The sequence below is a fragment of the Ahaetulla prasina genome, chromosome 8 (assembly GCF_028640845.1).
Source record: "Ahaetulla prasina isolate Xishuangbanna chromosome 8, ASM2864084v1, whole genome shotgun sequence".
Classification (NCBI taxonomy): Eukaryota; Metazoa; Chordata; class Lepidosauria; order Squamata; family Colubridae; genus Ahaetulla; species Ahaetulla prasina.
This window is the reverse complement of record NC_080546.1, coordinates 3,841,020-3,867,579: the sequence shown is the minus strand read 5'-3', so window position 1 is coordinate 3,867,579 and position 26,560 is coordinate 3,841,020. Positions and strand designations below refer to the sequence as shown.

The following is a 26,560-nucleotide window of genomic DNA, read 5'->3' as shown; positions in this document are numbered from 1 at the left end:
GCCAATTGATCCGAAAGTCCTGGCTAACCTTGAAATTATGGATGTTCCATCACTGAAGATTTTTAAGAAGAGATCGGACAGCCATTTGGTATAGGGTTTCCTGCTTGAGCAAGGGGTTGGACTAGAAGATCTCCGAGGTTCCCCCCCCCAACTTCGTTATTCTCTTATTTTTAATTACCCACTTGCTAAGGAAGCCATGGGAGAGCTATGCTAGAAACAGCCTTCTCCTCTGGACTATGCAGGAGAATCGAAGTCATTTGGCACCGATCGTATTACAGGGGAACATTTGCTTCAAATTGCATTTTTATAGATAACTGTACAACTTGGGTGCCTTTACCACACGTTTCCCCACTTATCTCCGTTTGCTGAGAAAATACTTGCGTTCTTGTTAAATAAAAGCGACATCTCAAGATGTCTGAGAGGCTTTAAACGGGGGGCCAAAAAAAAAATCAAAAGTCAGCATGCTCGAAGGGGGCCTCGGAGAGTGATTGTATTAATGAAGATGGTTGCTTGCTACTTAGGCGCGTGGGCACGCATTCAAAAACCCAGATGTGCGTAGACAAAACATCCCACAGAACTGCGAGGAACCTGAAGGTTGAGTTCTTCAGAAGAATGGTTAAAAGAGGTGAGTAATTTTAGCGTGAAGAAGCGAAGAAGCTGAGAGGGCACTTGATAGCTTCTTCCAATTCTTAACAATAACAACAACAAAAGAGTTGGAAGGGACCTTGGAGGCCTTCTAGTCCAACCCCCTGCCCAGGCAGGAAACCCTACACCATCTCAGACAGATGGTTATCCAACATTTTCTTAAAAATTTCCAGTGTTGGAGCATTCACAACTTCTGCAGGCAAGTCGTTCCACTTATTGATTGTTCTAACTGTCAGGAAATTTCTCCTTAGTTCTAAGTTGCTTCTTTCCTTGATCAGTTTCCACCCATTGCTTCTTGTTCTACCCTCAGGTGCTTTGGAGAAGAGCTTGACTCCCTCTTCTTTGGGGCAGCCCCTGAGATATTGGAAGACTGCTATCATGTCTCCCCTAGTCCTTCTTTTTATTAAACTAGACATACCTAGTTCCTGCAACCGTTCTTCATATGTTTTAGCCTCCAGTCCCCTAATCATCTTTGTTGCTCTTCTCTGCACTCTTTCTAGAGTCTCAGCATTTTTTTTACATCGTGGCGACCAAAACTGGATGCAATATTCCAAGTGTGGCCTTACCAAGGCCTTATAAAGTGGTATTAACACTTCACGTGATCTTGATTCTATCCCTCTGTTTATGCAGCCCAGAACTGTGTTGGCTTTTTTAGCAGCTGCTGCACACGGCTGGCTCATATCTAAATGGTCGTCCACTAGGACTCCAAGATCCCTCTCACAGGTACTACTATTAAGCAAGGTACCACATATACGGTACCTGTGCATTTTGGGTTTTTTTTGCCTAAATGTAGAACTTTACTTTTTTCACTGTTGAATTTCATTTTGTTAGATAGTGCCCAATGAAGGGTTGTTGCAGGAAAGAGACTGTGGAGTTGTTTTCTGTTGTGCCTAAAAGGTAGGACATGAATAGCATGTGTATGTTTGCAGCTCTACAAAGGGAACTCAAAATAAAAAAGGCATTTTTTTGACCAGAGGAGCAATGGAACAGCTTCTCTCTCCTGGTGTCACCTGGCCTCCATCCTGGGAGATTTTATTTTCTTTTTCCCCCTCCCCCAAGTTATTTATTTATTCATTTATTTTTACAAACGTATCAATGTGTAAACAGTGCGGCACCTGGATGTCGCGCCTTCTAATACAAATAAAACTAGTAAAATTAATCGTAGTTATTACATTCAGTCAGCTTATATATTTCTAATAATTATAATAAACATTTATATTAAGTTAAAGTCTATCATTATTCAATTATTCCATATTTTCTCTTGTTATTGCTTTTATTTTAGAATATAAAAGTATAGGCCCTAGTATTCCCCCTTCTCTTATTTTTATCTCTTATTCTAACTTTTAATCATATCACCCTTTATTAAAAAATATGTCTATCCCACCTAACTTCTAGTCATGTCACCTACCTAAAAAAAAATGAGAGAGAGAAAGAAAAGCAAATCAGAACGACAACAAAAAAGAAAAATCATCTATCCATCGTCTCTTGCCCGCTTCAATACTTGAATTGCTTTGCTTTTTTAAAATTTTGATTTGCCTCCCATATTCGTCTCTTGGATCGTTATCTTTGTCTGTATTTGCTTCTTGGCTGTTCAATCTAGATATTTCTCTATCCTCTTCCACTGCCTGGTTTCTAAAATTTCTGCCCAGGCCCTTATCTCCATCCTGGGAGATTCTCAAGCCACATTTGGACCGTCCATCTGTATGAGATGGCCTGAGGATCTCCAACCTCAGCTGAAGGAGGAAACCTCAGAGATTCCACAGAGAAAAGTGGGGGGGGGGTTCCACCTATTCTCCAAAGCACCTGAAGGCAAGACAAGAAGACCTGGGTGGAAACTAATCAAGGAGAGAAGCAACCTAGAACTAAGGAGTTTCTTCTCTTCTCTTCTCTTCTCTTCTCTTCTCTTCTCTTCTCTTCTCTTCTCTTCTCTCCTCTCCTCTCCTCTCCTCCCCCTCCCTTCCATCATCTCTCTCCTCTCCTCTCCTCTCCTCTCCTTTCCTCTCCCCTCCCCTCCTTCTCCCCTCCCTCCCTCCCTCCCTCCTGTCCCTCCCTCCCTCCCTCCCCTCCATCATCTCTCTCTCTCTCCTCTCCTCTCCTCTCCTCTCTCTCTCTCTCCTCTCATCTCCCTCCTTCTCCCTCCCTCCCTCCCTCCTATCCCTCTCCTCTCCTCTCCTCCCTCCCCTCCATCATCTCTCTCCTCTCCTCCTCTCCTCCTCTCCTCTCCTCTCCTCTCTTCCTCTCCTCTCTCTCCTCCCCTCCCTTCCATCATCTCTCTCTCCTCTCTCTCTCCTCTCTCCTCTCTCTCCTCTCTCTCCTCCCCTCCCCTCCATCATGTCTCTCCTCTCCTCTCCTCTCTTTCCTCTCCTCTCCTCCCCCTCCCCTCCATCATCTCTCTCCTCTCCTCTCCTCTCCTCTCCTCTCCTCTAATTTAATCACCATTTGAAGTTACAACAGCACTGAAAAAAAGTGACTTATGACCAGTCCTCGCACTTATGACTGGCATCCCCATGGTCACATGTTCAAAACACAAGTGCTTGGCCAACCAGCTTATATTTACAACGGTTGCAGCATCCCATCGCCATTTGTGATCTTCTCAGGCAGGTTCTGACAACCGGGCAGTGGGGCGGGGGGGCGGGGAGAGCATGATTTACTTATCAACCGCATGGTTCACTTAACAAGTGATTCGCTTAACGCCCGTAGAAAAACACATTGTATACTCAGGCACCACTCGTCACAACGGAGCAGCGGAAATTCACATCCCAACGGTGGTCATAAGTCGAGGATTACTTATACGAGTCATAACTCGAGGAGGACCTGTACAGGTTTTGGGAAAGTTGCAGAAAAGGACGAGACATTTGAGCAAGACACATAAAATCCACCTCAGGGAGAAAATGTTCCTTGAAAACACAACTTACGACGACAATTGAGCCCAACGTTTCTGTTGTTAAGTGAGACATTTGTTAAGCGAACCTCCATGCCCCAGTTGTTAAGTGAATCACTGCAGTTGTTCGGTTAGTAACACCGTTTGCTAAGTGAATCGGGTTCCCCCGTCGAGTTTGCTTGCCAGAAGGTCACCGCGAGACCGTCATAAATACGAGCCAATGGCCAAGCATCTAAATTTTGATCACATGCCTATGGGGGGGAGGGGGGGGAGGGATGCTGCAACGGTCGTAAATGTGAAAAATGGTCATCGGTCCCTTTTTTCTGTGCCCTTCTGAACGTCAAGGTCACTAAATGAAGTGTCATAAGTCGAGGACTTGCCACGCTGCCCAAAAGGATAAATAGGGAAGAAAATTGTGAGACGGAGTAACCTACTTTGCGGTAGAAATATAGAAAAAAAGACATTACGAACCAGCGCAAGAGCCGAAGAGGATAGGTGGGTGTGTATTTCATATTTGGCTGTGAAATTAGATGTCGGAGTAATAGTATCCGAATGCATCTGGGATTGATTAAATTGATTCCCTGAAATGGATTCCGTGATTTTTCTACGGTTTTCTTTCTTTTTAGTCTTCCTGCGAGAGAACGGGAAGAAAAGATGGGCTGGAGCTTTGAAACGGCCCCTTGTAATGTTATTATTTTGTGAGCCACGCAATTGTTGTGGATTCTGCGTTTTAAAATCAGAGGCCTTCAGGTGCTTTGACCCCCCTCCTCTCTAGGGCAGCCCCTCAATTACTTGAAGACTGCTATCATGTCACCCCATATTCTTCTTTTCTTTAAATTTGCCAGACCCAAATCCTGCAGCCCTGTGTTGTATGTTTTAGTCTCCAGGCCTTTGATCAGAGGTCGGCTGCTGGTGGTTCAGACCGGTTCAAGCGAACCGGTAGTTCCGATCACCAGCTGGGCCGGTGGTGAAATTCAAAATTTTTAACTACTGGTACTATGGGCGTGGCTTGGTGGGCGTGGCAGAGGAAGGAGATTGCAAAATCTCCATTCCCTTCCCACTCCAGGGGGAAGGATACTGCAAAATCTCCATTCCCTCCCCACTCCAGGGGGAAGGATATTACAAAATCTCCATTCCCACCCCACTCCAGAGGGAAGGATACTGCAAAATCCCCATTCCCTTCCCACTCCGGGGGAAGGATACTGCAAAATCTCCATTCCCATCCCACTACAAGGAAAGGATACTGCAAAATCTCCATTCCCTCCCCACTCCGGGGGAAGGATACTGCAAAATCTCCATTCCCATCCCACTACAAGGAAAGGATACTGCAAAATCTCCATTCCCTCCCCACTCCAGAGGGAAGGATACTGCAAAATCTCCATTCCCTCCCCACTCCAGGGGGAAGGATACTGCAAAATCCCCATTCCCTCCCCACTCTGGGGCCAGCCAGAGGTGGTATTTGCTGGTTCTCCGAACTATTCAAAATTTCCACTACCGGTTCTCCAGAACCTGTCAGAACCTGCTGGATTTCATCCCTGCTCCTGCCCATACAGGTAGTCCTTGACTTACAATAGTTCATTTAGTGACCATTTGAAGTTACGACGGCACTGCTGGATTTCACCCTTCGGCTGGGCGCGCCCACCCACCCCTGCGTTTTCCCGTCCTATATATCTCACTATCTGGCTCACTCGCCCCACCCATGCAGCCCACCTGATTTCCGCCCCTCGCCTGCTCTACTCACCGCAGCTGCCTGAGATGTGCTGAAGGCCACGCACCTGAAATCGCTGTGTGTTTGAAGCCGCGTGCGCACTCACATTTTCGGTTCTGCACTAGGCGAACCGGTTGTTAAATTATGTGCGGCCCACCTCTGCCTTCGATCGTCTTAGTTGCTCTGCTCTGAACTTTTTCCAAAGTTCTCAGCATCTGTTTTTATAATACGGCGACCGAAACTGGATGCAACATTCCAGGTGTGACTTTACTAAGGCTTTACAAAGTGGTACTACTACTTCACGTGAAGCCCACCCAATGACCAAGCTGGTGACTGTATTCTGGAGGCCATCACGCTCTGACCGTACCACAAATCAATCTGAAACCATCAGTCTGAAACCATCAGTGGTTTCGGGGTGAGTTATCATCTGTACGCTGATGATACTCAGCTGTACTTTTCCACCCCGGACCACCCCAACGAAGCAGTCAAAGTGCTGTCCCGGTGCCTGGAAGCCGTACGGGTCTGGATGGGGAGAAACAGACTCAGGCTCAATCCCTCCAAGACGGAGTGGCTGTGGATGCCGGCACCCCGGTACAGTCAGCTGCACCCGCAGCTGACTGTTGGGGGTGAGTTAGTGGCCCCAAAGGAGGTGGTTCGCAACTTGGGTGTCCTCCTGGATGGACGTCTGTCCTTTGATGAACATCTGGCGGCCGTCTCCAGGAGGGCTTTCTACCAAGTTTGCTTGGTCCGCCAGTTGTGTCCCTTCCTTGACCGGGATGCCTTATGCACAGTCACTCACGCTCTGGTCACGTCTCGGTTGGATTACTGCAATGCTCTCTACATGGGGCTGCCCTTGAGGTGCACCCGGAGGCTACAGTTAGTCCAGAATGCGGCTGCGCGAGTAGTAACGGGAGCCGCTCGTGGCTCCCATGTAACATCACTGCTGCGTAGTCTGCACTGGCTTCCTGTGGTCTTTCGGGTGCGCTTCAAGATTCTGGTTACCACCTTTAAAGCGCTCCATGGCTTAGGACCCGGGTACTTACGGGACCGCCTGCTGTTACCCTATGCCTCCCACCGACCCGTATGCTCTCACAGAGAAGGTCTCCTCAGGGTGCCGTCCGCCAAACAGTGTCGGCTGGCGGCCCCCAGGAGTAGGGCCTTCTCTGTGGGGGCACCGACGCTCTGGAATGAACTTCCCCCTGGCCTACGTCAAGTGCCTGATCTTCAGACCTTCCGTCGTGAGCTAAAAACATATTTATTTATTCAAGCGGGACTGGCATAATGGTTTTAATTGTTTTAATTTGAAACTGGGGTTTTTATTGGGTTTTTAAAAATCTTTTATAATTTTAAATTTAAACTTTTAATTATCAGCCTTTTGTAATTTGCTAGGTTTTAATTGTTGGTTTTAATTGTATATGTATTGTGTTTTATCTTTGGCTGTACACCGCCCTGAGTCCTTCGGGAGAAGGACGGTATAAAAATTTAATAAATAAATAAAAAAATAAAAAAATTCTCCCAACGGGGAAGCTACAGGTGATCCTCAACTTACAACCGTAACTGCATCCAAAATTTCCACTGCTAACCAACAGAAGTTGTTAAGTGAATCCGTGCACCATTTCACGAGCGTTCTTGTCACGGTTCTTAAGTGAATCGCCGCAGTTGGCAACACAGGTTGTTAGGCGTTAAGTGAGCCTCGCCTCGTTTTATGACCATTCTTGGGACAGCGGTTAAAGGAAGTTGCTCAGTGATTCACCCGGTTGTTAAGTGAATCCGGCTTACCCGCTGGCTTTGACTTGCCAGAAGGTCACCAAAGGGGGTCACGCAAGGCTGACTGGAGGAATTCTGGGAGATGAAGTCCACAAGTCTTCAAGCAAGCAAGCAAGCAAAGAAGGCTGACTGAGGGAATTCTGGGAGATGAAATCCACAAGTCTTCAAGCAAGCAAGCAAACAAGGCTGACTGAGGGAATTCTGGGAGATGAAGTCCACAAGTCTTCAAGCAAGCAAGCAAAGAAGGCTGACTGAGGGAATTCTGGGAGATGAAGTCCACAAGTCTTCAAGCAAGCAAGCAAAGAAGGCTGACTGAGGGAATTCTGGGAGATGAAGTCCACAAGTCTTCAAGCAAGCAGGCAAAGAAGGCTGACTGAGGGAATTCTGGGAGATGAAGTCCATAAGTCTTCAAGCAAGCAAGCAAAGAAGGCTGACTGAGGGAATTCTGGGAGATGAAGTCCACAAGTCTTCAAGCAAGCAAGCAAGCAAGGCTGACTGAGGGAATTCTGGGAGATGAAGTCCATAAGTCTTCAAGCAAGCAAGCAAAGAAGGCTGACTGAGGGAATTCTGGGAATTGAAGTCCACAAGTCTTCAAGCAAGCAAGCAAAGAAGGCTGACTGAGAGAATTCTGGGAGATGAAGTCCACAAGTCTTCAAGCAAGCAGGCAAACAAGGCTGACTGAGGGAATTCTGGGAGATGAAGTCCACAAGTCTTCAAGCAAGCAAGCAAGCAAGGCTGACTGAGGGAATTCTGGGAATTGAAGTCCACAAGTCTTCAAGCAAGCAAGCAAAGAAGGCTGACTGAGGGAATTCTGGGAGATGAAGTCCACAAGTCTTCAAGCAAGCAAGCAAGCAAGGCTGACTGAGGGAATTCTGGGAGATGAAGTCCACAAGTCTTCAAGCAAGCAAGCAAAGAAGGCTGACTGAGGGAATTCTGGGAATTGAAGTCCACAAGTCTTCAAGCAAGCAAGCAAAGAAGGCTGACTGAGGGAATTCTGGGAGATGAAGTCCATAAGTCTTCAAGCAAGCAAGCAAAGAAGGCTGACTGAGGGAATTCTGGGAATTGAAGTCCACAAGTCTTCAAGCAAGCAAGCAAAGAAGGCTGACTGAGGGAATTCTGGGAGATGAAGTCCACAAGTCTTCAAGCAAGCAGGCAAACAAGGCTGACTGAGGGAATTCTGGGAGATGAAGTCCACAAGTCTTCAAGCAAGCAAGCAAGCAAGGCTGACTGAGGGAATTCTGGGAATTGAAGTCCACAAGTCTTCAAGCAAGCAAGCAAAGAAGGCTGACTGAGGGAATTCTGGGAGATGAAGTCCACAAGTCTTCAAGCAAGCAGGCAAACAAGGCTGACTGAGGGAATTCTGGGAGATGAAGTCCACAAGTCTTCAAGCAAGCAAGCAAGCAAGGCTGACTGAGGGAATTCTGGGAGATGAAGTCCACAAGTCTTCAAGCAAGCAAGCAAAGAAGGCTGACTGAGGGAATTCTGGGAGATGAAGTCCACAAGTCTTCAAGCAAGCAGGCAAACAAGGCTGACTGAGGGAATTCTGGGAGATGAAGTCCACAAGTCTTCAAGCAAGCAAGCAAAGAAGGCTGACTGAGGGAATTCTGGGAATTGAAGTCCACAAGTCTTCAAGCAAGCAAGCAAAGAAGGCTGACTGAGGGAATTCTGGGAGATGAAGTCCACAAGTCTTCAAGCAAGCAGGCAAACAAGGCTGACTGAGGGAATTCTGGGAGATGAAGTCCACAAGTCTTCAAGCAAGCAAGCAAGCAAGGCTGACTGAGGGAATTCTGGGAATTGAAGTCCACAAGTCTTCAAGCAAGCAAGCAAAGAAGGCTGACTGAGGGAATTCTGGGAGATGAAGTCCACAAGTCTTCAAGCAAGCAAGAAAAGAAGGCTGACTGAGGGAATTCTGGGAGATGAAGTCCACAAGTCTTCAAGCAAGCAAGCAAAGAAGGCTGACTGAGGGAATTCTGGGAGATGAAGTCCACAAGTCTTCAAGCAAGCAGGCAAACAAGGCTGACTGAGGGAATTCTGGGAATTGAAGTCCACAAGACTTCAAGCAAGCAAGCAAACAAGGCTGACTGAGGGAATTCTGGGAGATGAAGTCCACAAGTCTTCAAGCAAGCAGGCAAAGAAGGCTGACTGAGGGAATTCTGGGAGATGAAGTCCACAAGTCTTCAAGCAAGCAAGAAAAGAAGGCTGACTGAGGGAATTCTGGGAGATGAAGTCCACAAGTCTTCAAGCCAGCAGGCAAACAAGGCTGACTGAGGGAATTCTGGGAATTGAAGTCCACAAGACTTCAAGCAAGCAAGCAAACAAGGCTGACTGAGGGAATTCTGGGAGATGAAGTCCACAAGTCTTCAAGCAAGCAAGAAAAGAAGGCTGACTGAGGGAATTCTGGGAGATGAAGTCCACAAGTCTTCAAGCCAGCAGGCAAACAAGGCTGACTGAGGGAATTCTGGGAATTGAAGTCCACAAGACTTCAAGCAAGCAAGCAAACAAGGCTGACTGAGGGAATTCTGGGAGATGAAGTCCACAAGTCTTCAAGCAAGCAAGCAAGCAAATAAGGCTGACTGAGGGGATTCTGGGAGATGAAGTCCATAAGTCTTACAATTGCCAAGGTCGGACGCTCACCCCCCCTTAAACGTTAGTATGCGACTACAGAAATCTGTCTTGAGAGCATCTTTTCAGATTTAGCAAATTCCATAAAGACACAAGTTTGGGTGAGCTACGGTCGTTTAATCCGATGGTCGGCTGCTTCACCAAACCCTGGGAGGCTGAGAAAATAAAATTTTCCACGAGCTGATGGAAAGATTCTACCTATTCTGAATATTAGACGTAACCTGACCCCTTTTTCTGAAGAAAATCGATGTTTCAAGTGTGAGCTCTATTCATGAATCAACACGCTTAAGAAGAAGAAAAAAACACCTTGGAAGTGTGTGGGAAAAAAAATTAGCTGTGAAATACCTGAGCGACTTGACGACAAGTGGAGGGTGGAAGATTTTGGTGGGAGATCACACAGTCGTAAGTGTGAAAAATGGTCATAAGTCACTTGTCGAGTGAATCTGTCTTCCCCCCTTTGACTTCGCTCGTCAGAAGGTCGCCAAAGGGGATCACGTGACCCCGGGACACTGCGGCCGACATAAATACGAGTCAGTTGCCAAGCATCTGATGCTGCAACGGTCGTAAGTATGAACAATGGTCATAAGTCCCTTTTTTCAGTGCCCTTTTAACTTCGAACGGTCCCTAAATGAACTGCCGTAAGTCAAGGACTTTCTGTAACCGTGGTACGGTCGTAAGTGTGGAAAATGATCATAACTTATCTTTTTCAGTGCTGTTGTAACTCTGAACGGTCACTAAATGAATTGTTGTATATCCAGGACTACCTGTATTAAAATCCATTTTCTGTCTATAAACTGGCTTTTTACTTGGAAAGTCAGAACTAAAGGTAGTCCTCAACTTACAACGGTTCATTTGGTGACCGTCCAAAGTAACAACGGCACTGAAAAAAGTGACTTATGGCCGTTTTTCACACTTATGACCGTGGCAGCATCCCTAAGATCATGTGATCAAAATTCAAAGGCTCGGCAACTGTCATGTACTTATGACTGTTGCAGCGTCCCGGGGTCACGTGATCCCCTTTTGCGACCTTCTGACAAGCCAAGTCCATGGGGGAAGCTGGATTCGCTTAACAACCGTGTGACTAACTTAACGACTTCAGTGATTCACTTAGCAACTGTGGGAAGAGAAGTTGTAAAATTGGCTCACTTTGCAAGAGAAATTTTGCGCTAGAGCTTGGATTAACTTTATTGTCCCTTTAAATGTACATTAATCAGCACATGTTAAAATGAAACAGGGAGATTAGATTCACGCCACAACCCTGTGACTCATTGAATCAACCGCAGCGGTTCGCTGAACAAATGCGGCACGGAAATTGTAAACCGGGGCAACACTCAGTTAACGAATTTCTCACTCAGCAACATAAATTCTGGGCTCGACTGCGGTCGCACGTCGAGGACTACAGTACTTGCGTAACCTGGCCTGTGTTTAAGGATTAACGTCGTGTTTTCAAAAATCGGGCTCTGCTTGAAACAAGGTTTTTTTAAAATATTAAGAGACAAAAATATTAGTGTCCCGGAAAGACAATTTGTGAGGAAGATCTGGAAGAAATGGGTTGATTATATGTTTTATATCTATCATAAAAGACTAGTATTTGGATCTATACTGGATTTTGATGAGGAAGGACTAAAGTTGAATAGATATTGTAATTTTCTGTATTGAAATTTTATAAAGTGTTGCACTAAATTTTAAATAGAATATTCTCAAAAGATCTTATGTAAGAAAGACATGGGGGGGAAATTATATGGTTATAGAAGTTATAAGGGACATATTTTTTGAATTGGATTGGATTTTTATGCTTTAGCTGGTTTTAAATACTTTAGGATTCATTTGTTCTATTGATTTATATATTTTACTATTGTTAATTGTTAATTTAATTTTTTTTTTTTTTGAAGGATTTTGGTTATGTTAGGAGGAAGTCAATTGGTATAATAGTTTTGGGGGAAAATTTTCTTAGCATATGTTTGTTTTATTTTTAACTATACCTTGTGTTTGTTCCGGGAAGCCAGGGGGGAGGGGGGAGGGTATTAGTGAAGGGAGGGGGGTTGGGGGGAAAGGGGAAAAAATTTTTTTTGTAAAACTTTTTGAATTAAAAAAATTGGGCTCTGCAATTGTTTTTCGACAGGATGGTATCCTGGCTTTTTCTCTGTGTTTGCGTTGTAAAAGCAACGAGCGTCGTTAAAATAAACGGAATACGGTTGCAAAGCCGAAGCTGCGATGGAGCTGCATCTTCGGAGGGGAAAAAAACAAACAAACAAACAAAAAAAACCCCAATGTACCTTATTAAGGGAAAAACGTGTATCACATCCGGCTAAATTGCAGAATCCGCCGGTGCCGAAATGCGCCCCCGAGGAAACGTGCATGTAAAAATGTCAGCGCAATGAAAAAACACACACTTTGTTGGCGTGAAGGAGTCAAATTCACCGGGGGCCTGAATTGTTCAAAAAACAAAGAAACAAAGGTAAGTGGTTGGCCACAACGCCACAATTTAAGGGCTGCCTGGTGGTTGTTGTTGTTTTTTTTTATGAGTATTGCCTCTGCGTCTGGATTTTTTTTCATGCTCTAAGGACACCTTTGAAATTTACAGGTGAAGAGAAGATGGGCTGAGACGGGCTTACAAAAATGAGAAAAAGCAGGGAGTCCTCAACTTACGCCCCCCCCCCCAAATTTTTTTTTTGCTAAGCAAGACGTTTGTTAAGTGAGACTTTTCTGGGCACGGTCATTAAGTGAAACGCTGCTGTCGTTAAGTTATGAACAAGGTTCGTTAAGCGAATCTGGCTTCCACCCTTGACGTTGCTTGTCAGACGGTTGCCAAAGGGTGCTGTGACCGTCATAAATATGAGTCAGTTGCCAAGCTATCTATCGATCAAGGAAAACACCTTGGGCTCTTCACTTTCCTTCCATTCCCACCCTCTTTGTGGCTTGATAGCCCTCAGTCAGGAGTTCTTGAAAACCTCTGTGATAAAAAGTAATCGTAGGCAACCCAAAACTAAATTCATTCACTCACTCTCTTTCCTTCCTTCCTTCTTTCTTTCTTTCTTTCTTTCTCTTTCTTTCTTTTTCCTTCCTTCCCTTCCCTTCCCTTCCCTTCCCTTCCCTTCCCTTCCCTTCCCTTCCCTTCCCTTCCCTTCCTTTCCTTTCCTTTCCTTTCCTTCCCTTCCCTTCCCTTCCCTTCCTTTCCTTTCCTTTCCTTTCCTTTCCTTTCCTTTCCTTTCCTTTCCTTTCCTTTCCTTTCCTTTCCTTTCCCTTCTCTTCCCTTCCCTTCCCTTCCCTTCCCTTCCCTTCCCTCCCTCTCTTCTTTCTTTCTTTCTCTCTCTCTCTCTCTCTCTCTCTCTCTCTCTTTCTTTCTTTCTTTCTTTCTTTCTTTCTTTCTTTCTTTCTTTCCAAAAACTCCATTCCCTTCTAATACTGATGATGTTACCTAGCTGGGTCATGAAACACCTGCAAGAAAACCACCAAGCTCAGAGACCACCAAGGACCCCACAGTCCTCCTCCTTTTCCTTCAGAAACCCCTCCCTTCTAGCACTGATGATGTTATATAGTTGGGTCCTGTAACGTCTGCGTAGAAAAAAACCAAGCTCCGAGAGCACCAAGGATCCCACAGTTCTCCTCCTACTCTCCACATACCCCTCTCCCTTCTAGCACTGATGGTGTAACCTAATTTGGTAATGAAACGTCTGCAAGAAAACCACCAAGCTCCGCACAGAATATTCAGGAACCAATAATGTTGGAAACATGGGAGAAAATTTGGGTTAGAAATGTTAAGTTTACACAAGCACAGAATTTAAGGGAAAATTTTTATAAGATGTTTTATAGATGGCACTTAGATCCCAAAAAATTATCACGTATGTATCCTAATATCCAAGCGAAATGTTGGAGGTGTGATTGTGATGACGCTACATATTTTCATATTTGGTGGACTTGCAAGAAAATTAAGGTCTTTTGGATAAGAATTTGGTGGATTATTCAAAATGTACTGAAGAAGAAGATAAAGTTCCTGCCACAATTTTTCCTTTTGGGAATTATAACGGATTGTACAGGGATTGAGACTAAATTGATTCTGAATTTAATAACAGCAGCAAGACTGTTGATTGGACAATACTGGAAGAAAGAAGAGATACCTACAATAGAAGAATGGATATTGAAAGTTATTAATTTGGCTGAGATGGCTAAAATCTCAGCGTTTTTAAAAGACAATACGCAGGAAAGATATTTAATTGAATGGAAAAAATGGATTGATTATCTACAAAACAGATATCAGATTAAGAAATATCAGATTGCCTTTGAATAATTAGAAAGTTATTTTATGTAATGGGAGGGTTGGGAGATGAAATGTTTTGGTTGTGGTTATTTGGATTGGAAGGGAAAATTTTATTCTATGTTTGGTTTATGTATAACAATACCTTGTGATTGACCCGGGAAGCCGGGGGGGGGGAGGGGGGAAGGGTTTTTTTTTTTTTTTTGGGAGGGAGGGGGAAAAAAGGGGGAAAAATGTTTTTGTTTTTTAAAACTCTTTCAATAAAAAAAAAATAAAAAAAAAAGAAAACCACCAAGCTCCGAGAGCACCAAGGACCCCACAGTCATCCTCTTCCTCCTCCTCTTCCCCTTCCTCCTCCTCCTCTCCACAAACCCCTCTTCCTTCTAGCACTGATGATGTTACCTAGTTGGGTCATGAAAGGCCTGCAAGAAAACCACCAAACTCAGAAAACACCAAGGACCCCATAGTTCTCTTCCTCTTCTTCTTCCTCCTCCCCCTCCCCCTTTTCCTCCTCTCCATAGGCACCACTCCCTTCTAGCATTGATGATGTTCCCTACTTGGGTCATGAAACGTCTGCCTGAAAACCACCAAGCTCCGAGAGCACCAAGGGCCCCTTATTTCAACCCTGAGCAACTAATATTCTCCTTCCTTGATCAAATATCCACCCTCGCTTGCCGGGTTACCCCCGCAGGCAGAATATCCCCAGCCCCCCTTAACCACCCACCCTCCCGCCCCTCTGTGGGGACTGACCTTCCATCAAGGTGTGATGAATGCTCCAGTAGACGCTCAGGCAGTGTTTTTCTTTCTTCATCCCCCGTTTGCACTTGCAGCCGTACAGCTGGCTGGACAGAAGGGTGGTCAGCGTGTTGCGGCACTGGCTCTTGGCGCCCGGCCCCAGTTTGTTGGCGCCGTTACCAGCGATGCACTGCCGGAGAGTCCGGAATTTGGAACTGCAGCTGGGGTCATTGGTGCAGGCTTCGCCGGCCTGCAGGCAGTCATGAGCTGAGCTGATGGTCATGCCTTCTGGAAAAGAGCGAGACAAACGAGAAAGAGAAGTCAGGATTTTCCCGCTTCGGCAGGGGGTTGGACTAGATGACCTCCAAGGTCCCTTCCAACTGTTGTGACTCGTCCTCCCTCCTCTCCTCAGCCGGGCCCCTCCCATCTCCAACCGGGCCTGTTATCAGACTCTGAGTTTGATAATGAAGATGAACAGCCTGTCATGCCTCCAGCCTCCGGCCCTGGCCCCATGCCCGGAGAGGATTCCAGGAGTGGGAGACAAGCCCAATAAACCTCATTCATACAAGCGTGTGTTCCTTTGGCTCAGCCGTCAGAGCAGGAAGCCAGCCAGGTATTGGAATTGCTCGGGCCTACTCCTTCTGACCCCTCCCTTTCCCAGACAGCAGATCCAGCTGAAGACAATTCAGCATGGGTGGACCCTGGATTCCAGAGATCTGAGAGGCGATGCCAGCAAAAGGAAGGGAGGGGCAGGCCTGGATAAATGCTGAGTCATGGAGCCACACCCCACAGCCTATATAAAGGACCTGCTTTTGGCATTCCAATCTTGAGTCAAGCAAAGTCTTATCTATCGCTGAAGTCACAACTTGGACTCCTTCCTGCCCTGATAAGCCTCGAAGGAACTTGGCAAGCTGCAGAGGCTTCGTTGCCAAGTTTGTTACGGACTTCCTTGACTCGTTCGTCGGAGTGGGGGGTGGGACACGACACCAACTCTGTTTTTCTGATTCTAAATGGATCTGCTGGAAGGTTCCTTGGCTCACAACCATTTCTTCAGTGACAAAAGTACAAGTAATCCTCGGCTTACGACCACAATTGGGCCCAAAATTTACGTTGCTAAGCGAGACATTTGTTAAGTGAGTTTTGCCCTGTTTTAGGACCTTCCTTGCCACCTTTGTTGAGTGAATCACTGCCGTTGTTCAGTTAGTGACATGGTTGTTCAGTGAATCCGGCTTCCCCATCGGCTTTGCGCGTCAGAAGGTCACAAAAGAGGATCACATGACCCCGGGACACAAAGTGAGTCAGTTGCTGAGTGTCTGAATTTTGATCACTTGACCACGGGGCCACCACAACGGTCGTAAGTGTGAATAACGGTCATAAGCCCCTTTTTCAGTGCCCTTTTTACCTTCGAACGGTCCCTAAACGAACTGTCGTAAGTCGAGGACTACCCGTAACCGCGGCACTGAAAAGAGTGACTTGCAACCTGTCCTCGCACTTACAACCGTCTCAGCGTCCCCAAAGTCAGGCGGTCAAAATTTGCCGCTTGGCCATTGGCATGTTTTACGACGGCTGCAGCGTTCCAGAGTTACGTGATTTCCCCTTCTGCGACCTTTCCAGCCAGCAGAATCAACGGAGGGAATCCGGATTCGCTTAACGGCCGTGGGAGTCGCTTAACGGCCGTGGGAGTCGCTTAGCAACGGGGGTGATTCGCTGAATGAACGGTAGCCAAGAAGGCTGTAAAAATAGGGGGCGGCTCCTTTAAACTGTCGCCTGGCTTAGCGACGGAAATGCGTGGCCATAAGTCGAGGACTGCCTGTCAGTCGTGTTTCTTTCAAACCTGGCAAGAGGCTTGGAGATGTGTGGGAGCTGAAGTCTGCTCATCTTAAAGACCTATCTTTGAAAAACCCTGGTTTAGAGGCTGAGCCAGAAAGACAAATATCTCTAGATCGCAGCAATAAAACAATGGGAGAGCTCATTACAGCTGCTTTGAAGAAATTCTGCTTTCATGGACTCACTAAGAAGGGATCTATCTCGGAATCTTAAGGCTGTCGACTCTATTTTCTTCGCTCTCTTTCCAACACAAAAACACAGAATAACGGAGTTGGAGGGCACCTTGGAGGTCTTCTAGTCCAACCCCCTGCTCAAGCAGGAAACCCTATACCATAACATAACATAACATAACATCAGAGTTGGAAGGGACCTTGGAGGCCTTCTAGTCCAACCCCCTGCCCAGGCAGGAAACCCTACACCATCTCAGTCAGATGGTTATCCAACATTTTCTTAAAAACTTCCAGTGTTGGAGCATCCACAACTTCTGGTGGCAGGCTGTTCCACTGGTTAATTGTTCTCACTGTTGGGAAATTTCTTCTTAATTCCAGGTTGCTTCTCTCCTTGATGAGTTTCCACCCATTGCTTCTTCTGCCTTCAGAGAATAGGTTTAGGTCTTCTTTTGGAGAATAGGTGGACCCCCTCCTCTTCTTTGGGGCAGCCCCTCAGATATTGGAAGATGCTATCATGTCTCCCCTAGTCCTTCTTTTCAGACCTACCTAATTCCATTTTTTTAAAGCAGCTTTGGGACAACCATGACCTGGATGATTGGGAATCTCCATAAACAGAGTATAACAGAGTAGCAGATTTGGAAGGGACCATGGAGGTCTTCTACTCCAACCCCCTGCTCAAGTAGGAAACTCTATACCATTCCAGACAAATGGATGTCCAATCTCTTCTTAAAAGCTTACAGTGATGGAGCACCCACAACTTCTGGTGGCAAGCTGTTCCACTGATTAATTGTTCTCACTGTCAGAAAATTTCTCTTTAGTTCTAGGTTGATTCTCTCTCCTTGATTAGTTTCCATTCATTGCTTCTTGTTCTACCCTCAGGTGCTTTGGAGAACAGCCCGACTCCCTCTTCTTTGTGGCAGCCTCTGAGATATTGGAACACAGCTATCATGTCTCCCCCAGTCCTTCTTTTCATTAAACTAGACATACTGAGTTCCTGCAACTGTTCTTCATATGTTTTAGCCTCCAGTCCCCTAATCATCTTTGTTGCTCTTCTCTGCACTCTTTCTAGAGTCTCAACATCTTTTTTATATTGTGGTGACCAAAACTGGATTGAGTATCCTAGCATTACAACTCATTAAAGAAAGCATTTTTTGACCCTCTCCAGCTAAAGGGTGAAATGCTGTTGGTTCGGACCGGTTCGGCCAAACTGGTAGCGATGGCAGCGCAAAGCTCCACCCACCCACCCGGTCATATAATCCAGGCCTAACTATTATCCAGGCCTAAATATAATCCAGGCCTATCCAGGTGTGACTCCAGCCCCCAACCTGGCCCCATGCCTGAAAGTGACTCTGAGAGTGAGGGAGAAGGGCCTGTAAGGCTTACCTCGGGAGCATCGATTCCTTTGGCCCGGCTCCAGGAGCCAGAACCAGGCCAGTCGGAGGACGTAATGAGGCCGTCATCCCCTGATTCCTCCCTTCCCCAGGCTACGCCTTCAGACCCAGCTGATAATAATAATCAAGCTTGGCTTGACCCATGCTTCAGAAGATTAGAGAGGCAGCGTCATCAAAGGGAGCCCCACCCCACAGGATATATAAGGAGCTTTGGGACTGCTCTCGCTCCACGGGAAGCAAAAGTTTAGCTGATCCATTTCAAAAAGAGCTGAAAGTCTTGCTACGTGAGTCATTTGTTTGAACTTTGGCTGCGATTTCTCTGCCAGGACTCATAAGAGCCGTGAATCCACTGGCTGAAGGCCAGCTCCTGGGTCTGAAGTGGGGAAGGAGACAGAACACCAGGCCTAAATATAAGCGGACTATCATAAATGGTCAACTATTCCCTTTTGGGGAGTTCCCACCCCATGTAACCACCGTCCCCCAAGATAAATATCAGGTCAAAAGAGGGAAGTTAAGAGAACAGATCCGTTTCTGGGTTCACACAACATACTCGGCTGGGTCAGCGAAGACTGAAGGGGTGCACAGAGGTAGTCCTCGAATTACGACCGCAATTGAGCCCCCAAATTTCTGTTGCCAAGTGAGACGTTTTGTTACGGGACTTTCGCCCCATTTTACGACCTTTCTTGCCACAGTTGTGAATCACTGCACTTATCCCTTCCGACTCTGTTGTTGCGCTACAAAACGTATCTGAAATAGTATAGGTTCCCCTGCTTGAGCAGGGGGCTGGACTAGAAGACCTCCAAGGTCCCTTGCAGCTCATTCATTCCAAAGGAATCCTAAAGGAAGTCATCTTCTAAAGCAGAGGTCTTCAAACTTGGCAGCTCCCAGAATTGTTGAAGTCCACAAGTCTTAAAGCTGCCAAGTTTGAAGACCTCTGTTCTAAAGGAACGATAGTTTCATCATCATTTATTCCTTGGTGAGAAAAACAATGTTATACACAAGGGATTGCATTCATCCCATTACACAAGGGATTGATACACATTGCATTCAATTTTGGTTGCCACGATGTAAAAAAAATGCTGGGACTCTAGAAAGAGTGCAGAGAAGAGCAACCAAGATGATTAGGGGACTGGAGGCTAAAACATAACATAACATAACATAACATAACATCAGAGTTGGAAGGGACCTTGGAGGCCTTCTAGTCCAACCCCCTGCCCAGGCAGGAAACCCTACACCACTTCAGACAAATGGTTATCCAACCTCTTCTTAAAAACTTCCAGTGTTGGAGCATTTACAACTTCTGGAGGCAAGTTGTTCCACTTATTGATTGTTCTAACTGTCAGGAAATTTCTCCTTAGTTCTAAGTTGCTTCTTTCTTTGATCAGTTTCCACCCATTGCTTCTTGTTCTACCCTCAGATGCTTTGGAGAACAGCCCGACTCCCTCTTCTTTGGGGCAGCCCCTGAGATATTGGAACACAGCTATCATGTCTCCCCTAGTCCTTCTTTTTGTTAAACTAGACATACCCAGTTCCTGCAACCGTTCTTCATATGTTTTATCCTCCAGTCCCCTAATCATCTTTGTTGCTCTTCTCTGCACTCTTTCTAGAGTCTCAACATCTTTTTTACATCGTGGCGACTAAAACTGGATGCAATATTCCAAGTGTGGCCTTACCAAGGCATTATAAAGTAGTACTAACACTTCCACATATGAAGAACGGTTGCAGGAACTGGGTATGTTTAGTTTAATAAAAAGAAGGACTAGGGGAGACATGATAGCAATGTTCCAATATCTCGGGGTTGCCCCAAAGAAGAGGGAGTCGGGCTGTTCTCCAAAGCACCTGAGGGTAGAACAAGAAGCAATGGGTGGAAACTAATCAAGGAGAGAAGCAACTTAGAACTAAGGAGAAATTTCCTGACAATTAGAACAATTAATAAGTGGAACGACTTGCCTGCAGAAGTTGTGAATGCTCCAACACTGGAAATTTTTAAGAAAATGTTGGATAACCATCTGTCTGAGATAGTGTAGGGTTTCCTGCCTGGGCAGGGGGTTGGACTAGAAGGCCTCCAAGGTCCCTTCCAACTCTGTTATTATGTTATGTTATGTTATGTTATGTTATGTTATGTTATGTTATGTTATGTTATGTTATGTTATGTTATGTTATGTTATGTTATGTTATGTTATGTTATGTTATGTTATGTTATGTTATGTTATGTTATGTTATGTTAAAGGGCAGAAAGGTATGTAGAAATTGGTGTCCACAGTACTTCCACCGTGGCCAACAGCCGGAGTGGATCACCGGATTACCCAGTTGGAGCCCCCCAACTGAAAGAGCGCCCAAGACCCCCGGATGGTGTAGGGATATGCGTGTCTCTGCAGTTGAATTCAATTGATTTGTTGGTAGGATTTTGTTTTGAGTTGCGAACAAAAAACAAACAAACCCAGGATTGGCACAAAAATGCACCCGCAAAGGGAATCATCTAATGGTGCCCTCCAGGAAGATCTTTGCTTCAAGAGACAGAGCAAGAGGGTTGGGCATTTACCACCCTGAGTTCTTTTGAGTTTGTGTCAAAATTAAATGCTGCATCAACTGGGGTGTTGCAAATGACCCCTTCTTTTATCTGTATCATGAAAGGGGGGGAGAGGGAGAAGGAAGTAAAGAAAAAGGAAGGAAGGAAGGCAAGAAAGAAAGAAAGAAAGAAAGAAAGAAAGAAGAAAGGAAGGAAGGGAGGGAGGAAGGGAGGGAGGGAAGAGGAAAGGAAGGCAAGAAATAGAAAAAAAGGAAAGATGGAAGGAAGAAGGAAAGAAAAAGGAAAAGAAAGACATAGAAAGTCAGACAGAGAGAAAAAGACAGACTGACAAGAGAGAGCAAAAGAAAGAAAGGAGAAAGAAAGACAGGAAGGAAGGAAGGAAGGAAGGAAGGAAGGAAAAGAAAGAAAGAGGAAGAATGAATGAAAGGAAGGCAAGAAAAAGAAAGAAAGAGAAAGAAAGATGGGAAGGAAGGAAGGAAGAGAAAGAAAGAGGAAGAATGAATGAAAGGAAGTCAAGAAAAAAAGAAGGAAGGAAGGAAGAAAGGAAATAGAGGAGGGAAAGAAAAAGGAAGGAAGAAAGGCAAAAAATAGAAAAAAGAAAGAAGGAAGGAAGAAAAAGAAAAAAGAAAGATGAAGAATGAATGAAAGGAAGGCAAGAAAGAGAAAGGAAGTCAAGAAAAAAAGAAGGAAGGAAGGAAGAAAATACAGGAGGGAAGGAAGGAAGGCAAGAAATAGAAAAAGAAAGAAGGAAGGAAGGAAGAAAAGAAAGAAAAGGAAGAAATAGAAAGTCAGACAGAGAGAAAAGACAGACTGACTGACAAGAGAGAGCGAAAGAAAGAAAGAGAAAGAAAGACAGGAAGGAAGGAAGAAAAAGAAAGAAAGAGGAAGAATGAATGAAAAGAAGGCAAGAAAAAGAAGGAAGGAAGGAAAGAAAGAAAGAAAGAAAGAGAAAGAAGGAAGGAAGAAGGAAGGAAAGGCAGGAGGAAGGGAGGGAGGAAGGAAGGCAAGAAAGAAAAAAGGAAAGAATAGAATAGAATAGAATTTTTATTGGCCAAGTGTGATTGGACACACAAGGAATTTGTCTTGGTGCATATGCTCTCAGTGTACATAAAAGAAAAGATACGTTCAGAATAGAATAGAATAGAATAGAATAGAATAGAATAGAATAGAATAGAATAGAATTTTATTGGCCAAGTGTGATTGGACACACAAGGAATTTGTCTTGGTGCATATGCTCTCAGTGTACATAAAAGAAAAGATACGTTCAGAATAGAATAGAATAGAATAGAATAGAATAGAATAGAATAGAATAGAATAGAATAGAATTTTATTGGCCAAGTGTGATTGGACACACAAGGAATTTGTCTTGGTGCATACGCTCTCAGTGTACATAAAAGAAAAGATACGTTCATCAAGGTACAACATTTACAACACAATTGATGGTCAATATATCAATATAAATCATAAGGATTGCCAGCAACAAAGTTACAGTCATAAGTGGAAAGGAAGGAAAGAAGGAAGGAAGAAGGAAAGAAAAAAGAAAAGGAAGACATAGAAAGTCAGACAGAGAGAAAAAGAGAGACCGACGAGAGAGAGCAAAAGAAAGAAAGAAAGAACAGAGAAAGAAAGACAGGAAAGAAGGAAGGCAAGAAAGAGAAAGACAGGAAGGAAGAAGAAAAAAAAGAAAGGGGAAGAATGAATGAAAGGAAGGCTAGAAAGAGAAAGAAAGAAAGAAAGAAAGAAAGGGAAAAAGACACAGATAAGAAAGAAAGAACAAATGAAAGGAAGGAAGGAAAATAATGGATAAATGAATGGATGGATGAGTGGATGGGTAGAGTAGGTAGGTAGGAAGGAAGGAATACAATTGATGGATGGATGGATGGATGGATGGATGGATAGGGGAGGGAGGGAGGGAGTTGTGGTGAGACTTTGATTGTCTCCCCTTCTTCTTCTCTTGTGCATCAAGGGAAGTTGTTGGTGGTCATTAGACTCAGTTTGAAGACATTTAAAGGCCCCCGAAATGCTATTCTGAGCGCCAAGGTCTCAGGTGGCCTGAATGCCTCACAAACGAGACATTCCCAGGTTTCGATCTCACCTCCGGTTGAACTCACACAACCGATTTAGTTAGCTCACCGCCTTGAGGCTCGGCTTCATTACCCCTAATGAGTTAATTAATAAAAACGGGGAGAGAGAGAATGTGCAGCTCTGCGTTGCGTCTTGTAAAAAATACAACGCACGCACAAACACCCACGCAGACGTGCGGCCACGTCGAGATTTCGCTGGTGTTTCTCAGGACACGCAAACTCAGCAGCCTCCTTACTTGGCCACAGAAATTGTGGTCCCAGCCGTGGTTGTACCTGCACAACAGCATTCCGCCACCTTAGAAGCCCTTGCAAAGGATCCTGGGGGTTGTAGTTCGCCACGATTAGCCTTTACAGGTAGTCCTTGGTTTACGACCGCAATTTATTTTGCCAAGTGAGAAAAGCATTGTTAGCTTCGTCCCGTTTGAGGACTTTTCTAGTTACTTCAGTGAAGCACTGCGGTTGTTAAATTATGTGATTAAAATCCGGACGCTTGGAGACACTCATATTTATGACGGGATCACATTGCACGATCCCCTTTTGCGACCTTCTGACAAGCAAAGTCAAGGGGGAAGCCGGGTTCACTGAACAACCGTGTGAACTAACTTAACAACTGCAGCGATTCACTGACGTAACGAGAACAGTCGCAAAATGGGACAGAACGCACAACAATTTTCTCACTTAGCAACATAAATTTTGGCCTCGGTGGTGGTCGTAAGTCGAGGACCACCTGTAAAGGCTAATCTTGGCATGTTGCATCTCTTGGTATCTTGCAACAGACGTAAGCCTTAAAAAAACAAGTCATAACTCCCTTTTTTCAGGGCTTCTGAAACTTCGAATCGTCACTAAGTGAACCGTTGTAAGTCGAGGACTACCTGTAATTTCTACAGAGTGGTGGTAGGTCACTCCATGGATACTCCCCAGAATCCCTTAGGGAGGCCGCAAGGGCCATACAAAGACAGTATATGTTCTGTCCCCCTCGCCTCAGTCCGAACGATGACTTAATTAGCCGGCACTATCAGCTCTGGCAGCAAACTAGCAAGCATCTGCCAAGTGTCTCTGTTATCTCTCTTGATGCCGATGAGTCAACCAGGAACAAACAGTACTTCAGCTCTAGTTAAGCAGTTCATTTGCTTGCTACGAAGGAGTATAGCAGCCCTTGCTGCTTTTATATCCTGTGGGGTGTGGCTCCATGACTCAGCACTTCCTAGGCCTGCCCCACCCCTGCTTCTGTTGTTCCCTCCTCTCCTGCCTACGAAACCTAGGGTCCAGCCAGGCCTGATTGCCATCAGCTGGGTCTGCAGGTGTGGCCGGGGTGGGGTGGGAAGAGTCAGGGGATGGAGGCCTCGTTATCTCTTCCACCTGGCCTGTTTCTGGCTCCTGGAGCTGAGCCAGGGAAGCCGGTGCTCCCGAGGTAAGTCCTGATGGCCCTTCCCCCTCACTGTCCAAGTCACTTTCTGGCAGGAGGCCCGGCTTGGGGGGGGGGGGCCAGACACAACAGTATAACAAGAGTTGGAAGGGACATTGAAGGTCTTCTACTCCAACCCCCTGCCCAAGCACGAGACCCCCTAGCATGCTGGACAAATGGTTGTCCAGTCTCTTCTTCAAAACCTTGAGTGTCGGAGCATCCACAGCTTCTGGAGGCCAGCTGTTCCACTGGCTAATTGTTCTAACTGTCAGGAAATTTCTCCTTATTTCTAGATTGCTTCTCTCTCCTTGATGGGGCAGATGTTATCATGTCCCCCCTAGTCCTTCCCTTCACTAGGCTAAACATGGCTAGTTCCCTTAGCAGCAGTTTATGGTACACACAACGACTGCCGTATCTTAACAGCCACATCCACCCGGTTCCCTTGCATTTTACGAGGTGTCCTGTGGATATGAAAAAATGCAATTTCTTCTAAGTGTAGATGAAGCTATAAAGCGGATTAAATAACCCTCTGTGACAGCTCTTCAAATATTGGAAGACTGCGATCGTGTCTTCCCTGGTCCTTCTCTTCATTAGACTAGACATACACAATTCCAGCAACCGTTCTTCATATGTTTTAGTCTCCAGTCCAGTGGTGGGTTTCAAATTTTTTTACTACCGGTTCTGTGGGTGTGGCATGGCTTGGTGGGCGTGGCAGGAGAAGGATACTGTAAAATCTCCATTCCCACCCGACTCCAGGGGTAAAGGTAAAGGTAAAGGTTCCCCTCGCACATACGTGCTAGTCGTTCCCGACTCTAGGGGGCGGTGCTCATCTCCGTTTCAAAGCCGAAGAGCCAGCACTGTCCAAAGACGTCTCCGTGGTCATGTGGCCAGCATGACTCAATGCCAAAGGCGCACGGAACGCTGTTACCTTCCCACCAAAGGTGGTCCCTATTTTTCTACTTGCATTTTTACGTGCTTTCAAAACTGCTAGGTTGGCAGAAGCTGGGACAAGTCACGGGAGCTCACCCCGTTACACGGCAGCACTAGGGATTCGAACCGCTGAGCTGCCGACCTTTCGATTGACAAGCTCAACGTCCTAGCCCCTGAGCCACCGCGTCCCCTTCTTCCAGGGGTAGGTTACAGCAAAATCCCCATTTCCTCCCGATCAGCTGGGACTCGGGAGGCAGAGAATAGATGGGGGGGGCAGGGCCAGTCAGAATTTTTACTACCGGTTCTCCGAACTACTCAAAATTTCTGCTACCGGTTCTCCAGAACCGGTCAGAACCTGCTGAAACCCACCCCTGCTCCAGTCCCCTAATCCTCTTTGTTGCTCTTCTCTGCACTCTTTCTAGAGTCTCCGCATCTTTTTTCACATGGTGGTGACCAAAATTGGATGCAATATTCCAAGTGTGGCCTTACCAAAGCATTATAAAGTGGTATTAACACTTCACGTGTTCTTGACTTAGGACCCCTTTTCGCACTTCCGACCTTTGTGACAGCCCCATGATCATCTAACTCAGATGCTTGGCCACTGGCTCATACTTACGACGGTTGCAGTGTCCCAGGGTCACGTGATCCCCTGTGGCGACCTTCTGACAAGCAAAGTCCATGGGGACGCCAGACTCAGTTCCGTGTGAATAGCTTAACCGCTGCAGTGATTCGCTTAACGACTGTGGCAAGCAAGGTGGTAAAATGGGGCAAACTCACTTAGCAAATGTCTTACCTAACAATATGAATTTTTGGATGAATTGTGGCCGTAAGTCTACCTGTGTCATACTTGCCCATTGTTTTTTCTTGCCTAAATGTAGAATCTTACTTTCCCCCCCCCACCCATTCAGGGGTGATATTGTGACCCAGGCCCAAGTAGGTAGTAATAAACTTAGTCCGTGGAAAAACAAACCTTATTTGAACAGCTGAGAATTACTTCATTCCCAGCGTCGTTCAACTCAAAGTAAAACAAATTCCTCCCAACACAAATTCCTCAGTTATCTCACAAACCTTGGTTCAATTAGGCAAACTGCCAAAGGCCCTTCCTGGCAAACGTCCAGAAGCCACAAAAACAAAGACATAGACGAAGCAGAAGACGAAGCAGAAGAGACAGCTACAACATTGTTTTCTGGCACAGCTGAAACACTGGTGCTGGTCTGTTTTAAGCCTTATGGGAGGGGCCAATCATCTCCTGGCCTTACTCCTGAGTCGTCCTCTTTGCTTGAGCTGCTCTTGCCTTCTGGCAGCTCTTCTCATGCGTGCATTAGGAACAGGCTCCTCCTGTTCCTTTGCTTCACTACTGTCAGTCTCTGGAGGTTCCGGAGTCCGCACCTCACTTCCCGATGGCCTTGACCTCACCTCAGCCTCATCGCTGTCCGACTCCGTTGCCAGCTCCGTAGGCTGCTGGCAGACCACAACAGGTGAAATGCTCCCGGTTCAGACCGGATCGCATGATCCGGTAGCGATTGTTGCCGCTGATTCGGCGATCTAGTAGCGATGGTGGAGCAAAGCTCCGCCTACCCACCCGGGTGTCATTACTTCCTGCTTTTAAC

General features: G+C 45.8%; 1 protein-coding gene across 1 annotated transcript in view; it reads right to left on the bottom strand.

Annotated features, from left to right (window-relative positions):
* GFRA4 (GDNF family receptor alpha 4) overlaps positions 1-26,560 on the bottom strand; it is a 145,157-nt gene that overhangs the window by 55,009 nt on the left and 63,588 nt on the right. Inside the window, exon 2 of the mRNA XM_058192127.1 lies at positions 14,629-14,901. Within this exon, the coding sequence (XP_058048110.1) occupies positions 14,629-14,896 (268 nt within the window). The 5' untranslated portion in view covers positions 14,897-14,901. The remainder of the gene's footprint in view (positions 1-14,628; positions 14,902-26,560) is intronic.